Source organism: Neopsephotus bourkii, unplaced genomic scaffold (genome assembly GCF_033783945.1).
Source record: "Neopsephotus bourkii isolate Nb327-2 ecotype Australia unplaced genomic scaffold, CSIRO-AGI_Nbou_v1 NB_1589, whole genome shotgun sequence".
Taxonomy (NCBI): Eukaryota; Metazoa; Chordata; class Aves; order Psittaciformes; family Psittacidae; genus Neopsephotus; species Neopsephotus bourkii.
The window spans coordinates 1,239,694-1,257,471 of record NW_026902065.1 but is presented as its reverse complement, the minus strand read 5'-3'; the positions used below and the strand labels follow the sequence as shown (position 1 = coordinate 1,257,471).

The window sequence follows — 17,778 nt, the reverse complement described above, 5'->3', positions numbered from 1 at the left end:
CTTCTCACTGGAGGGAGCAGATCCCAGTTGTGCTTTCCCAGCAGCAGACAATTTTAACACAAGCTTGAAGTATAAATAAGGGTAGTCTTTACACAGATGTAAGCACAAATAACAGGCTTCAGGAGACCATAACGCTGATGGAAGCTGACAGAATCATTTGACTCTCCTATGATGTTAGCCCAGTATCTTTCCAGCTTATAAACTGGACATTTAGTTTGAATTAAGTGTGCATTTATAAATATTTTAAAAAGAGATTATATATTAGAAAATGGTTCATTAGCAGCATAACATTTAGTAGATTAACAGAATACTTAACATCTGAAGCATTTTTACAGGCATATTTATATTGTCACTAATCTTAACTGTGTTGCTCAACAGTTTTAAGTGCGTAGTACTCCAGAACCACAAAGACCAGGACCCCACCAACTCCAGCACTGTAACACAGGAAAATGTTACCCGCCTCTGGGATCTGTTTGTAGCATATTTACATTTTTGTAACATGCTTTTAATATCTCTTAATCACATTTAATGATTATTTATGAAGGATTAAGTAACTGCAATGGAAGCCGTGGCTAGTGCTACTGGAAAATTATTGGAGTATGAAATGTTTTACCAAAGATTATTTTCAGCTGTAAGAACTAATTGCAGTTTGTTAAGCTCATTATTTCACCATTCTAAAAAGTAGCCTGAGGAGGAAAAAAAAATAACATCTGTTTATCTAGGCACCTTATACTCCTCATCACCGTTGGATCTTGGTTATTTTCTTTCCATTAATATTACCCCAGAACAGACTTATTTTAAATACTGTTATTTTAAATACTGTTCTCAGAAACAGTTTTTCTACACTGGTCTCTAGTGGCTAAATAAATGGTTCCTAAACTATGTTAGCATGCACCTTGGTGCTATTTATTTAAACTCCTTTTCCTGAAGAAGTTTAACTTCCTTAAGTGCCTTGAAGTGCCTTTGCCTGAGTGCTCCCTAAACTATTTAAAACCAAAAATAGCTCTGTTTGTGTTCCTGATCCACAACCTGTAGGAAGAACAGCATGATTAACTTCCACAGTGTTTTGATTATCTATTCATATCTGTATGTATAAACAGAGGGAGAATTCGTTGAGTCTGAAAAGCAAAAAGTATTATCATTTAATCTGTTGTTGCAATGAGTTCCATTGTCTAGAAGCAGCTCCAGTGAATGGCCTGTGTCCAGACTTCTTGCAACATCTATTAGTGATGAACATCTATGATTCAGTTGAAAAAGAGCATTGTAGGAGGCTAGACACTTTCAAGGGGCTCAGTTTAGTCCCACAGTGATTTTTGAATGTCTAGGCTAGAGTTAGACAACTGGAATTATCATTGGCTGTAAACAGCGAGGAGCAAGTGCAGCATGCAGAGCCTTGGTGTGAGAAGTTTGGAGGGTCATGTTGAACTAGCAAGTCAGGCTGCTCCCATGTTGTGGAAGGTGACTTCACTCCTTCTGTGTTGCAGTCATCCAGTCTGGAACTTGTGTGAATCACAGTGCACAGTTCTGGTGGGATGGAGATACAGACTTCTAGCTATCTCCAGATGGAAAATGAGGATTTTGAGAGAGCTGTGATGTTGCTGACTATTTTATAATCCGGGACCTAAAGCTTACAGTAGTATACTCAGGAGAATGTAAGTTCTTTGAAGTGCTTCCTCCTTCCAGCTGCTGTTGCCCTGTCTTGCGAGGATTTGCCTATAACCAATCTGCTCTCTCTCCAAATACATATTTGGAACAAGCTGGAAGTAAAAGTTCCTTTCATTAGGATGCAAACATGTGCAGACAGTTCAGGTTGATGACCTCATGTTGACTTCCCTGTTTAACAGTTAAACAGTGAGGGAGGGAGAGGAAAGTGAATCAAGAAAAGGAGAGGAACAGACAGTCTTGCAGCATGCTGCAGGCTAAAACTTGGGAAGAAAAAAGACTAGGTTTTTATTCTCTGAGGATTATTGCTCTTACTTGCGGCTGATTGCAGGCAGGAATACAAGTGATAGGTAGTATCAAACACCGCAGAGAGAGCCTGAGTAGAAGGTATTTGTCTTTGAACTGCAGAAGGACATAAAGAAGAGCGGCCAAGTGCTGTCTCCTCTCTGTGCTATGGCTGGAACAGCATGCAAAACAACAGCACCTGTTAGAAGACAGTGAGGGAAGCATGCTTTTAATTTTGAAACAGACTGATTTAGGAAAAGAGGAACAGATGTGGGCAAGTTGTTGACTGAATAAACTCTGATTTTGAGGAGAGTTTCAAGATGGAGAGAGAGTTTGCAAGGAGAGCTTTTCTGGCAAGTAGAGGTAGTGTAAGATGTTAACAGTGCCATTCTGTCAAAACCCATAAAATGTTTGTGTCTGGTCCAGTGTCTTCAGGTGAAGTGTTTAAAGCAGGCATGAGACTATTCTCAGTTAATTTGGGTTTAATTGGCATTGAAGGGAAAGATCTTAGATCTTCCAAAAGCCTGAGAAAGACGAGGTGGCAAGCAGAGAGGAGGCAGTGTTGCAAGGTCAGGAACCAGTGCATCTATGTCCGTAAGTATGGTACAAAACACTGCTGCAATAAAAGGCGTTAATAAGCAGTGTCTGTTCTCCCATACTTTTATCACAAGAGAGAAACACAAGCTTTTTGCCAAGTACTGAGCCATGCTCAACTCCAGTTGGCTTTAACATAAATTTGAAGTGCTGAATACCTCACAGAGCTGTTGCCAAAGTGTACTGCAATAGCTTTTCTTTCTCACACCTCTCTGGACAGGCAGTTGCCTTATTAATTCAAGTCCTCTTAAAACCTCACATTTTCAATGTGCCTCAGCTTGTGAGGCACACTATGGCTGGAGGCAGCTGTGATGTTCATGGGGAGGTTGCACAATGGCACAGCCACTTGACATGATTCAAATTGTGCCCTGTACCAGGCAGTGTTAATGGTTGGGGTATGGACTCTTTAGACGTGCCTAACTCATTCCACCTCCTGTTTAAATCTGCTTCTGTAACAAGCCAGACTTTGGGAATCTATGTGAGGAGACAGAATTCCTCATTTGTTCTCTGCGTAGTGGGCTTTCTGTGGAAAATGAGAGCTGTGTGTGTGAGAAACCAGCTAACCAAGCTTCAAATGGAAGCCAAATGAGGCTTCCCTGCAGTTTCACAGCTGTGTCCCCAATCACAGCTTTGTGCTGCCAGCATGGTAAACTCTCCTTCATTTCTGTGACCACAAAGAAACAGAAAAATGCAGAAGCTGGAGTCAAAACTCACTAAGATTAATTTTCTTTTGTCCTCAGGGAATAGCAGTGGCTAATTTTAACACTAGAGAGGAGTAACTTAGCAGCATTTTTCAAATTATTACTTACTACTTTAATAATAATGACTAGTAGCGCCTTTTCACTTTTCCTTTTCCTCTTGAAGAGATGAGCAAACCTCTGCCTCATACCAAAAGGAAGGTAAGAAGGCACAGAATAAGTGATAATTTACCAAGATGCTGGAGTGGGGAGAATGTATGTGTGGGGGGTGTGTATTTAACTTCACATTATCACTGCCCAGTACAGCCCATAATGGTGGTCACAGGCAGGGAAGTGACCATCCGCATTCACAGCTTGTGTCTGATCTTGTCACTGCGATGCAGCCTGCCACTGGCAAACCAGTTGTCCCTTTCATGCTCATCCATCAGAGCTTGCTCACCTTCTTCTTTGTAGCTGTTCTTAAGATGGAAATAATGCAAAATTTCTAAGAGCAGATCTGCTTCTAATTGTCAGATGTAATTTTAAACTTCAGAAGGCTGAAGTGTCTGCATGTTTGCATAATCAGAATTTTGTGTGCTGCTAAATGGGGGGGGAGTATGTACATACGCGCACACATATGCTCATGCGCTCTTAGCTAATAAATGCAATTCTGTTCAGACATCTGATGCAATTTAGGGATAGTAATGACTTTGGAATGATGATGGTGTTATAACTCAATTAGGATGTTTTTAACAAACTGCCTCAAGTGGGCTGCAAACAGCTGCAAAACACCCACTCAAATCCTTAACAATTGCCGCACTAAATAATAGCAATGTCATGTATGTGCTGTCCTTAAGGAATGACAGAACATAGGAGCAGGCTTTAATTTTTATTCTTTCTGTTCCTTTTCTCTCACAGACTATCCATGTTGCCATTGTTTGTGCAGGGTACAATGCCAGTCGGGACGTTGTCACGCTTGTCAAGTCTGTCTTATTTCACAGGTAAAGGTAGCTTTCTTTTCTTGTATATTGTATATTTGCTTGTGGCTAAGTAAGCTTTTGCATTTGTTCTCTTACTTCAAAATACAGTCATATCCACTTCCCTGGTTCCTTTTGCAATGGAAGGAAAAAAGCTTGGAATTTATGCCCACCACAAATAGATTCACCTATGTAAAGATTTCTACAGTTAATTAGGGGGATCAGAGAGTTACCAGCTTACTTCTGTTGTATTGTGAAAATAGGGACAGTATCTCTGTACTGTAAATCATATGCATACTCCTGACTGGTGTAAAATAATAATAGTAATTGTAATAGCAGCATTGTATTCATTTAGCCTATCTCTGGTATCAGTTTATGGCACAGGTGTAGATGGTAGTATAAAATCCATAAACGTAAATAGACACTGGTTACTTGACTATTCTAGCTTCCCATTTAGACATTTATTTTTTATGTAAACCTGTTACTACAGTCAGTATTATTTTATTAATTATATATTGCCTGTCTGCCTTTGGAAGGGCTACTTGCAGCTCCTCAGAAGGCTTTGCAACCTGATTCTAACCCGTGGAGCATGGTTAGATCCCAAAATTGTGAGGCATAAATATACAATGAAGTCAGAAGAACCAATTCTCTTAGTAAACAGCAGCTCCAGAAAAAGAGAAATGTGTTTGGGCATATGTGTAATTCCCTTGTCCAGTTTAGTAGTGTCTCTCAGAGATGTTTTCCAACAGTGTTTCTGAAACCAGATAAAAATACGTGAGCGATCGGACTGTTTGACTCAAACAGGACAAATAGACTAATAAAACATGCACAGAGTATAAAGAGTGCACAAAGGTGATAGGTTCAATACACTGCTCTATTCTGAATTATAATTTTGTACCAGGGAGATTGACTCTTGTTTGTGTCATATGGTAAGATCTCCTTATAGCTAGATGAAGCAGAGCTTTCCAGTCCCCCGCATTGCTCCTTATGTTTGCCTCCAGTCCTCTGCTGGAACAGTCTTAGTCATCAATCCCTTACAATTGTTTTAGTACACCATTTTAACTTTTACCCATTTTTGGTAAGCTTCATAAAAGAGTGTAAATGCTCGCCTTGTACAACGTGGAAAAAGACTCAGTAAATACTGTGTAAGAGGTTGGCTAGAATGCAGGTGGAGAAGGGAAAGTCTTCAAAATATGAGAGCAGATTTCACTGTCAACACATAGACTTTGCAGTTTTTCCAGAAGCAGCATGTTCATGTTAGATGAGGGCTAGGAAAAGAAAAACAATGCTGAAATAAACATAACAAAAGCAAAATAGTAAAAACTGTATCATGCTCTGTGCAGAATTTTCCTGAATCCTAAAATCTTGTTAAATTTTAAAACTGTATCTCTTTCCTATTAGACTTCTGAATTATTCAGTGTAAGCTGGCTTTGTATTTCAAGGGGAGGGGGGTGCTATCTATTTTGATTGTTGTTTCTAAGGGGATTTCTAGCAAATACACATTTTTATGGTGACAGGATTTATCCTCACCACCATGAGTGGTTAGCTTTACAAGGTTTTTGTCTCCTAGTGCTTGCATCCATTTTGAGAAGACTCTAATCTGTTCTGTAAATAATAGGAATCTCACAGCTCGCATTTTTAAACAGTCTCTCCCTGTGTTACTTAAAGGAAAGGTCCCTGTTTTATATAAGCCACTCATCTGAGCAGTTAGCGAACACATAAACAATTCTGTCATATAATGACAAAATTACGTAATTTGCAAATAGATTTAATTAAAAATTTGACACCAAAACAAAGGGAATCAACATTGGCATATCTAAGTCTGGTGGATTCTGCCCTTGTCAAGAACATATTTGCTATTTGACTAGCAGTACTGCTCATCTCAAAGGATTTGTCTAGCTCAGCAGAGGTGATAAAGTCCAGTATAGCTAATGAAACTTTAGTACAGTTAGTTACATTCAAGATAACCTATCTCACTTGTTTATTCAAAACATACATAGAGACAAATCTAAGTCCATTCCTGCCTAGAACTACCTTTTGTAAGTAGTCATTAAATTGTTCACTATAAAGGGAATATGTTCTCAAAGAGACAGAGCTTCTTACAGCCCTTTCTTCCTTATCATCTATAAAACACAGGCTTCTTAAGCATCTGTTGATGCTTTGGCTACATGTGCAGAGGGCCATGCTTCACGAATTCTCCTTTCTTGGATCTTTACCTTTGGAGTGGCAGTGGTGAAGAAATCTGGAGAATAAACAATGAACAAACAACAACCTCAGCTAAAAAAATTATTTAGAACCAAGAGTCCTTGCATTGGTTGGCAAATGCAAACTGTGTTATCTTGGAGACCAGTGTGCACTTCAAAAATTATGATGATTGGAAAGAAAGCTTCTTTTAGTTGCTAGGATCTACATAATTGTAAGAATTAAGGACAGAGACAGGTCAGGACACTGCATTAAGAAAAATGAGTTAAGGGAGTTGGAGGTGATTGGTTTAGATAGTGCGTGCTTCGTGACATCAGTAGCAAGTTCACTATCTGACTTGGGGTTTTTCAGTGAGAACAGGCATGCAGATGCCTCTTCCAGCCGCTTTATGCGCACGAGGAAATGCATCCTAGGTGTCATTCTCCAATAAGCCAAGACATTTGAAAGGTCTGTATGTTTCCATTGGAGAAGAAATGTGCTTGTTCTGTCCTAATCTCTAAAGTTAGGATTTGGAGGATCATTTGTAGGATCACCACATTCAATCTCAAATACAGTTTTGCAGGAACACAACAAATGTGCCTCCAAACATATTGTCAAAGAGAGGGTTGTTTTTTTTTTCCTTTTTTGAAGTTTCTGATCAGTGTTCAGCCAAACCTGGTGACAGCCAGTGAAGAATTTGCCTGCAACAAGAGCGCATTTTATAATTGAGAGATGCTTGTGTAGAAATCATGATCGTTGGTATGCAGCCAGGCACAGTGTGGGTTCTCCTTGGGCAGCTGTAGCATTACATCTCAGTCCTACCCTGCAACACCCTGAATACGGTCTACTGGTTAAAGAACTGGCCCTTCAAAGTAACCACTCTTAGTAGCCTAACTTGTTCCTGCTACGCTCCACTTGGTGTTTGTTGTAAGAGCACCGATTTCAGTGAATCTGTCTGGAATTCGTGGAGATGTTATGAACATTTATTAGCATTTCCGTTTAGTTTAGTAATTAAAGTGTGTTTCAGCTGTGCATTTTGATACAAAAAGAGGTACCTAAATTCCCTACTTCTGTAGGGAACCCCTACTTCTCTAATAGGAAGATTCTGAGAAAAGGAGATCATGTCAGTCTAATCTTCTTCCCTTCATGCATTAACATGTTCGTTATACCCCCAACTTTGAACTACAGGGACACAAAACAGCAGGGGTGCTGGGTCATTAAGAATAAAAACTGCAGGAGTTTCTGTAGATGGAGTGTGCTGTCTCTTCTCTCTTGCATGAATATACAGCAAATCTTGCATATTGAACAGTTCAGTTCTCCCCCGGTTTAAAATAGCAAGTTTCTGATTCTAGTCATACCATATATATCGTAAGACTTAGGCAAGCTACATGTTGGAACTGTTTGAGAATATATATCTGTCTTTAGGTTCTAGGGAGTGGGAAGAAGAGGGGAAAAGGAGTGGTGTGGTTGATTCCTTACAAGAACATCGTAGTTCAGAGATGTGTTTCATTCCCAACGGAAAAGGAGCTTGATTTCAGTTTTGTCTTTAGAAAACGTATGCTCAAGCCACAAAATCCCAGCAGCTTTTAACACCCAGTTTGACATAACTGACAGTCTGTTCTCAGGAGGAGACTCAGCAGATCTGGGATAGTGCAGAGTTTGCAGAGTCTGATAAATATGCATTGGCAGTGCTGCATAGAGGGAGGCTTGTGGAATAAGTTCTTAGTCCTAGCCTGCAACTTTCCTGCTTTCCTTCTTGGTCATCTAGCTCCTAACTATAACAGATTTTACAAATCTGTTGCAGGGTTAAAAACAAAAAATACATCAGAGTCAATTTAACACAGCCAAGCTCATATTGCTGTGTCCTCAGTGCAACTTAACTTTAGTTTTTCCAAAGCAAAAGACTAAACACTAAAAATAGTGGGTCAAATTGACGAAATGCAAGTGCTTTTGGAAACTGCATATAGTAGTATGCAAAGCATCTGCGTTTCTTTTTCAAAGCTGAAGCAGTATCCTGTAACTAATAATTCTCCTTGAAACTTTGGCAACTACCAGTCCAAACTACATTTGTAATTTTCAGTGTTTCACTTCATTTCTGAAAATTGTAAAGCTTAGAGTGCCACAGAAGCAGCCCATGAGTTACAGTTTCATATTGCAAAAATCATTTCTGTCTCTGCTTAGGTAAGTCATAAGTAAGAGCTAAAATGATTGTTAGCGTACTCTTTATCTTTTCCAAAGACATGCTAAACACCGTGTTTCATTTGGGAACAAAGGCCAAAATTACACAATTATAACAAGTTGCTGGCAGTTAGGTCAGCCTGAGAATCTGTGAAAAATTACCTTCTCTTTTGTGCCAGCTAATACTGGCTTGTTTTTTTCTTTTTTCCTGTGTTAGTCACTCTTCTTTGGAGAACACATTATGAGTACTTCTTTAGCTGCATGCTTCATCTGTCATATAGGAATAGGGGCATAGTAATGGTGGTGGTTTTCTTAGCGTAAACAAAAGCAGACAACCAGACGAATGCTTTTTAAAACAAAGTAGCCTCTTGGCTTCAAGGAGGTTGCCTATAAATTTAAAGTTCAGCATAAGTAAGCTTTTATGAGATTAGGATATGAAACTACGTTATGCATTGCTGTATGCACAATAAATGTGGGTGTTTTTTTCTTGGAACAAGTAGAATAAGGCAAACCAAATGAAAATCTAAATTAAATAGAAAGTATGACATGTAATTTCCAAGTAAAAGTCACAAGTCAACACTGGCTGGTAATTAAAGCTTATGTAATCTAATGGCTGTATTCCACGGAGACCACTTTGCTTTAATGGAATTAATTTGAGAATTTAAAACCTTTGTCATTATTTCCAACTTTTCTAATGTTCAGTCTGTTTTGTGGGAGATTCTTCTGGCAAAGCATATAAAGCGTGAACTTGTTTCTCTGATCCATATAGATTCATCAATAATACACACTTTTTGTATTTTCTAGTTGTCATAACAGTGGAGGCATCATGGAGAAAGCTGTGCTTAAAAAAAAATAAAATCTGCCCATGAAATCTCTTATTATTTCCCAAAGTGCTTCTATAAGTTAACAAAAAGCCAAAAGATCCATGAATGAGGCAGCTAGTGCATCTTTAAGATCTGTCCAATAGTTTGGGGAGCATTTTAATCAATACTGGATGTGAAGAGGTATGAAAAATCTTAATGATTTTCACATTAAAATTCTCCCTATATGAGAAAGGGATTGTCATATGGGCATTAGGAAAAAAAGTATTTCCCAAGCTGCCTTTTATAATTTCTGTTTGAAGTTCTTGTAACCATTTGTTACAGATATAAAAGGTATTACCTTGTTGTGCTTCCCTTAATAAAGGATAGGTTTTGGAAATAAACCCCCTGGGCTACTGACCTTTTTATATGCTTAGAAAATAAAATTCCTCTTTTGTGGAGATAGAACTGTGCAACCAAGCAGCTGCTTTTTAAATTGCTAACAGTTGAGGTATGGAATAATCTAAAAGGGAAGAGTGAGCCTTGGTTCAGTACTCCCTTTTTCAATTGTAGATTTTTGTATTTAAGTTTGTGGCAGTGGCTATTCAAAAAGAATGGACCACAAATGCTTGAGCAAGCAGATCAAAACTCTGATGAAGAATAAGAAGTTTTGAAATACAAAGATGAGACATGATGATTTTTAAAAAAATCAAAATGGGTACCTTGGAATAGGCTCCTAAATTCATAATCTGACTTTTAAAATTACTGACTTCTTTATATTTTACTAACTTCATAGGACCTCAGCAATTCTGAAAATGAGAGCATTCATTTCAGCTTCTATATTTAGGCCTAAGAGCCTGTATTTAAGCATCCATGCTTAAAAATCTTGGCCAGAATATCATTTCATTCACTTTTGAGGAAAGCAATTTAAGAAAATAAATGGGTGCTCTTTACATATGGTTTACTTTGTCAGATAGCATTCTGATTTTAAGATAAGTGGAAATAATTTAATATATGAAGATTTGCAGCTTTATAAATCAAGTGGTTAAAACCTTGACTTTTCTACTGATGGGAAATACCGACACTTTGAAAAGGAATTCTTATGCATTAAGACATTAGAGCATCATCATTTTCCATGTAGCAGAAATTGTGAAAAGTTGGAGTTCATAAAAGTTCAGATGTTCAAATCTTTGAGGTGAATGAAATTAAGTATTTCTGGAACTTGAGAGAAATTCTCTGGCTGTTTCAATATCTGCTTTTATAGTGGGGAAAATAGAAGACCTAGTGCTCAGAATTCAAGAGCTATCTGTTCTGAAACCTGGGACACTAGAAACCTTGACTTCACAAATTCATATGAATACCGGGAATTTTTCTAAACCCTATTGATTTTGTAGGTGAAGTTTATAAAATCTGTCATATATTGATCTTTCTTATTCCATAGTTGCATATACTGTCACCATTTACAATATAGTACTTTCTAGCAGTACAAGATACTACCAAGCTCTACTGTGTGTGGATCTTCCGTTCTATTGACATGACCAGTGGAACATGAGTTATATGGGGTAATATATGCATTAAAAGTAAACACAAGACACAACTGTGCTTTGAGTTAGAGAAATTCAGGTCAAAGGAAGTCCACCTCGTGTTTAGAGTGAGAGAAAAGAAAGTTTATATTGGTCATCCCTTCCTCTGAGACCTGATTCCAGGTTCCCTTCAACCCAAGAAAGATGTCTTGCACTGAAGTCCTGAGCCTCAGGGAACTGGAAAAAATCAGTTGAGTCATCTCATTAACTCACCTGCTATTGCAGGAACCAACCTTATTGAGACCCTTTTCACAACTTCATCTACCTTCACAACAGAATGAAGTTGGGTTTTTCTTTAACCAGGGCATCGTATTTTTCAAGTTTCATGCCACTCAGTTTCCACTAGCAAACTTTGGTGTCTTCAGCTGCTCGTTTCTTCAAAGGCCGTGCCACCCTTCCTTGTATACCCAGGTGAGGGACTCAAGCCTCCCTCTGGAAGACTGAGGTATCATCCCCACCTTTCCCAAAATTTTTAAACTGTAGCTGCCAAATGTCTGTAAAGAATAGCTTTCCACATGGCTATCCCTTCACTTATCATAGGAGCAATAGAATTTGATTTCAGTTTTATAAACCCCATATCCCAAAATAGCTCTGTCATGGACAAAGACCAGTCTGAAGAATGGAATAGTTTTCACTTACATCAAATGGTACAGCAAAACATCTAATTATATGTCGCTTTCAGTGGAATCTCTTACAATATCCTGATTGTCACCCCTAATTCTTAGAGCCAGTGATTCAGCCATCTTAGCAAATAATGATGACTTCCCTTTCTCATATGTCTTAAGAAAGACTTCTCATCCTACATAATCTCTTTTGTATCTTTTACAATGGATGTTGTTTGATCTTTAAGCTTCTGAACTTGCTTCATAAACATTTTGAGGCAATCCTTATCTTTTAGGCTTTGCATATTGCAGAGACCAGAAGAGGTATAACATGTCATCTGTGTGTATGCTAGTACTATTACCTTCAGAAGGTCTTACAAGTTTGAGTCTGTGCTCTGTTGGCTTCTAGCACCATGCTAAACCTCACATTTCACATAACTAAAATCTCGTCTGGAGTAAAATTCTGTGTGGATGATGCACATTTAGTTGTAGATGTCAGTGGGTCACTGTTTTGGGGATGTATTTTTGTTAAGTGATAATCTTCTGCTTTTCCTCTGACACATACTTTCCTTCCAGCTGAATCTCTACCATGAGGCTAACAACTTGAAAGAGATTTCTGTGTAGGAGTACAACTACTCCTTTTTTCTTTTTCCCAGTAGGAGCTGAACTAAAGAAAATGTCACCCACTTGTTCCCATTTAAGTTTCATACACTTTGGGTCATTCAGATAAGTATAAACTGCTACTGAAGATCTGAGTATTTGTATCAGATTTTTTCTTTTCAGCTAGTGTGTTTCATCTTGAAATTTTATATCAGTTCCATTTAACTAAATGATGGATTGAAAGAGATATAGCTTTCTTGGTTTTGACTGATTTTTTTCTCTTCATATTCTACTTTGCAGTATATAGATAAATGACCCTGAAAAAAGGGAAAGAAGTTACTAAAGAACACCAACTGGGGAATAGTTCTACCAGATGCTGGCCTCAGCCCCTGCTAAGCAGAGGGACCTGTGTAGGATGTGTATGTTGATATTCAATACCTATTTGCCTAGAGATATTGCTTTGCCAGTACCCAAAGCCACTGATGTTGTACTTTGTTTCTCTTGGCCTTTTCTCTGCTAATGAAATGTATTTCCTTATAACTGCTATTTCCCGATTTTTTCTTGGCAAGGTGCCTGGTTACTGCGGAATCTGCATGAGCCAGGATGTCCTCCTCTTCTCTCCTGCTGGGCTGGTGAAGCAGTTATAATTGTTATGATCCCTTTAGCTTGGTAATGGGACACTCAGCAGCTGGCAGCCTTCGCCTTTCCCTCTCCCCCTGTCATTCCAGGGCAAGCTGGGGATTGAAAGACCTTTTGCCTTTTTGGAAAGCAGTGTTTTGGGTATAGTTAAATGTAGATCAGATGTAGGTTTATTCTGCCATCGTGATTAGCTCATTACATAAGGCTTCTAACCAGCACATAACATGTAAGCACGTTATTTGAATCATGGTGCCCTTGAAGCCCATACAACACCTTCGGTGGCATCCATGGGTATTGGATCTCAGGTGTAGTATTTCTAACACTGCAAAATCCAGCCATATATTGCTTCTCACAACAATCTCTTGTTTCTGCTGAGTGGTGTGTTATGATCCTATGAACCATTATATGTATTTTTACATTTTATTGTTGACTTTGTTCAGTGAGAACCAGTATTACTCATCAAAGCAAGAAGAATAGCATTAAAGAGAAAGGCACATTTTGTGTAATAATGCAGGAAATCGAGAAAGAAATAATCTTCATCTTTTGGGTTAAGCTCAAAAGTTTAACAGGAGTACATTGTCCTGGATTCCTTCACTTCTTGTTCACACAGAAGAATGTAGTAGCATCAGTCCTCTTCCACTTTAACGAGCATCTGACACTAAATGCTCCTCTTTCTAGATGAAAATTATCAGATAATAAGTATACACTCATTTATCTTTACAAATTTCACATAAATAAAGCTCTACTATTCCACCATAGGAATTGAAGAAAGGTTGAGCCAATGCTAAAGTCTACATGAACCATCTGTCTTCTTAGTGGCTTTCGAAACTCTGTCATAGAGTCATAGAATCATAGAACGGTTAGGATTGGAAAGGACCTTAAGATCATCAAGTTCCAACCCCCCTGCCATGGGCAGGGACACCTCGCTCTAAACCATATCACCGAAGGCCTCATCCAACCTGTCCTTCTCTGCTGACATGGAAGTTTGCTAAGCTAGGGATAAACATGGAAAACTACACATCACGACTAACTTCCATTGACACATTTTCCTACTTCGGCCACAGAAGTTGAGAAAAGATCAGACTTTGCTTACTGTCCCTTCAAGAAAGAAGCTAAAACATGGTATTTGTAATGTCTTAAGTTCACATTATTGTTGAAAACTCCATACGCTTTGTCAAACCATGCCAGTCTTGCTCTCTCACTCATCTTGTTTTGAAGCTTTTCACTTTGCTCAAGTCTTGTAACAGAGGTGAACCCACATCTGGTGTTTTGGGAGGAAAATAATTCTTCCTCCTTTTCTTCAACCCTCCCTCTTTCTTAGCAACAGGGATGTGGGGAAATCTACAATCTCGCATTCTACTTGCTGTGCCAGTACCTAGAAGGCACTCACCTGGAACACCTGATTTTGTGTTCCCATAGGACAGCTGTTGATGCCCCAAGTTTGCTTTGTTGAAAATATATGCGTAAACTCAATGGTCCTGGAATTTCACCTCATTCAGATGATTAGCTTTTAACCTTCCTTTCTACCCCTACTTCTCCACAGAAAACTGTTTGCACCACAAAGATAAATTAGCAGGTTGACCTAGAAACTGAAAGCAATCAGTTTCACAGCTCCAGCATCCAAATGGGAGTGACTTGACCTTCTTTTAAGGAGCTGGCAGAAGGGACCAGATCCTTAGGTGTTATAAATAATTACATTCCACTGAAGTCAGGGGAGCTATGTTTATTTACAACCACCCACAAACTGGTCCAGTATTTCTGTTACTGTCATGTTTATTCAAATTGTAAGTGTCTTAGCATTTCGGCCACAGAACAAGACTCCACCAAATATGCTGTATGCTTGACCTTGAGACCTTAGACATAGAATCATAGAATCATAGAATAGTTAGGGTTGGAAAGGACCTTAAGATCATCAAGTTCCAACCCGCCTGCCATGGGCAGGGACACCTTGCTCTAAACCGTATCACCCAAGGCCTCGTCCAACCTGGCCTTGAACACTGCCAGGGATGGAGCATTCACAACCTCCCTGGGCAACCTATTCCAGTGCCTCACCACCCCAACAGGAAAGAATTTCTTCCTTATATCCAATCTAAACTTCCCCTGTTTAAGGTTTAACCCATTACCCCTTGTCCTATCACTACAGTCCCTAATGAAGAGTCCATCCCCAGCACCCCTATATGCCCCCTTTAGATACTGGAAGGCTGCTATGAGGTCTCCATGCAGCCTTCTCTTCTCCAGGCTGAACAGCCCCAGCTTTCTCAGCCTATCTTCATATGGGAGGTGCTCCAGTCCCCTGATCGTCCTCATGGCCCTCCTCTGGACTTGTTCCAACAGATCCATGCCCTTTTCATGTTGAGGACACAGAACTGCACACAATACTCCAAGTGAGGTCTCACGAGAGCAAAGGGGCAGGATCACCTCCTTCGACCTGCTGGTCACGCTCCTTTTGATGCAGCCCAGTTAAACCTTTGTGAGTTTTGATGTTGTCCTTTCACAACAGGAATTAGAATTAGAAACTTTTGAACTAATGCATTTCTTTCTCTTCTTATATCAGGCGAAACCCACTCCACTTCCACCTCATCGCAGATGCAATTGCGAAACAGATCCTGGCGACTCTGTTCCAGACATGGATGGTCCCTGCTGTGCGCATAGACTTCTATGATGCAGATGAACTCAAGGTAAAGAAAGACAAACACAAATGTTGCTCATACACTTCATGCCATCCCTTTTTTATTCTTTTCTCTGGATTGCTGACTTGTGGGAGAACTGCTGGCTAAAATATTCTTCCTGGCTAAAACTAATTTTAACCTACGATTGGAATCCCAGTTGCACTTAACTAGAAGATACTAAATGGCTTAAATCAGTGCAGTTTCTCCGCTGATGGAGTATGTTCTTTAGCATCTTAGAATTTTACCTGCTATCAAGAGGTTTCTGGCTGCCCGAGTTGAATTGCATCTGATCACATTACGGTTTGCTAAAGGTACTTATTTCTAGTAGCAATGTTGGAATTGTAAGCATCTTGTTCAATAAGCCCAAATCTGTTATTGGAAGAACTCAACTTCCCTGCATTCCTTAAGCATGGGTGTGTAATGCCATAAGCGCACACATTCTGATGAGGTATTAGTACTACATTTTAAAATACATGCCTTCTTTATCTGGATGCCCTTTCAAAAGAATGAAGAGAGTTCTAAGGGGGGGTGTATGGGGGGGGGGGAGTGAAAAAATCACTCAAAGCATAAAGTAATTATCTTTTCATAGTTACAAAGTTTAAATTAGATCACGAAGGCACAGCACTGAGTTTGAGCTGCACATTTTTTTAGCTGTGGAGGTAGAATGAAGTAGTCTGATTTTAGCATTTGAAGTTGGTGGCAGTAATTTGAATTACTTCCCAGACTGTTCTGAACAACACCCTGAAACAAGGAAAAAAGCAAAATGTAGCAAATTGCTGTCCTAATTAAGGGGTAAATTCAAAGCACACCGTGCTGTAGAATCTTGAGAACAAAAAGTTGTAAAAGGATGGAAAAGGCAAAAATTGATTCTTGCGAAAAGTGTTTTGTTTCTAGCTGATTTTATTTCTTTATTGGTTCTTCTACATGAAGCCATAAGCTGGTATTAACCTAATTAGCTAGAGACCTCCCTTCTGTTCTTTAGAGCTTCATAGCAAGGAGGAGGTTTATTCTTGTAAATCTTGTATGTGTCTATATTACATGTGCTTTTCGGCAAATTGTAGGGTTTTTACAGTGCTTAATTAGCCTCTCAGCTGGGGAAGACAGGCCTCTTAGTGTTTTCCTTCTGGTCATTTGGGTATGGTCCAATCTAGTTAAGTAAATAATAACCAAGAGAGCTTACTTCAGTGATCCCAAACTTCCTGATTTATAGGCAAACACCGTGCAGATATGAGGCTACAGAGCAGAGTCTTGTTTTGTACCTCCCTCTTCCAGTTAGCTTCAATTTTCATATGGCAGGTAACCTAAAGCAGCACTGGACTTGTCTTGCTTTAGGTTGGGGTCCACTTTCTTATCAGATCCAGGTATTGATGCATAAATACATTTTTCTAGGTCTGCACTCTTGCTCAGAGCTCAGCATACTGCATACCAAGCAATTTTCCTGATTTCAGTAGCTGAAAAAAAACAAGTATAAAGTAGTACTCAGCATAGGTGAATGACAGACACTGCCAAAGGACAGCAAAGAGTTGTAAATATAAATGGGGTTTTAAGAAGCCAGATATGATGCTGGCTCATACCCAGATCATTCTGCAAGTTTTAGCAAAGAAGACAGAGGAGCTGTTTACAGGCAGCAGTAGGAGCTCATCTCAGTGTTTCCTACATAGCCTCTAGAGAGGATTTAATGATTGGTTTGGGTTCATGTATTTCACCCATACTCTTAAGAACTGTATTATGCTGTCCAGTGTTTCAAAAACATAGAGCTGATGCTGGAGTGTTTACTAGAAACTCTACTTTTCTCTAAAGTGATAATATGAATACAGTGTTACAATACATACTATGTTTCAGTTTTAATGACTCTCCGTAGTTCTTTTTTGAACATGTAATCAATGACAATTGCTGGCATTTTAAAGGGTTTAGACAGAACAATAGCTTGAACATTTTCACTTAGCTTTCATTTACCCAGATTTCACTGTTTCAGAACACAGATGCTACAGAAAGCATTTGTTTCATGTTTATTTTTTCCTTTTTGATAATGTATGAGCTTCCAGCCTCATGCTTCCAATGCAGCAGGAGCTGGCATGTTAGCTCATGCCCTTAAGTCATGGGAAAAGTCCTGTGCTGTTCCTGTTCCTGCTCAGACAGTGAAAGGGAGCACATAATGTAGATCCTCCATAAACAGTATAGATGTTTGGGCTTTTTTTCAATGAGCTGTTTAGAATTATGGCAACAGTTTCCACTAGAGATTTGTTGGGTTTTTTTAAAAGGCAGAATTTGGAGACTAAAGTATTTGGCAACATTTCTTAACATATCCTGCAATTCTTAAAATATTTGCCA

At 39.0% G+C, this 17,778-nt stretch overlaps 1 protein-coding gene across 5 annotated transcripts in view; it reads left to right on the top strand.

The window, feature by feature from the left end:
* LARGE1 (LARGE xylosyl- and glucuronyltransferase 1) overlaps positions 1–17,778 on the top strand; it is a 281,109-nt gene that overhangs the window by 141,221 nt on the left and 122,110 nt on the right. For all 5 annotated transcript variants that reach the window (XM_061371803.1, XM_061371799.1, XM_061371800.1 and 2 more), the window contains 2 exons: positions 4,137–4,219; positions 15,333–15,456. In XM_061371803.1, the coding sequence (XP_061227787.1) occupies positions 4,137–4,219; positions 15,333–15,456 (207 nt within the window). The remainder of the gene's footprint in view (positions 1–4,136; positions 4,220–15,332; positions 15,457–17,778) is intronic.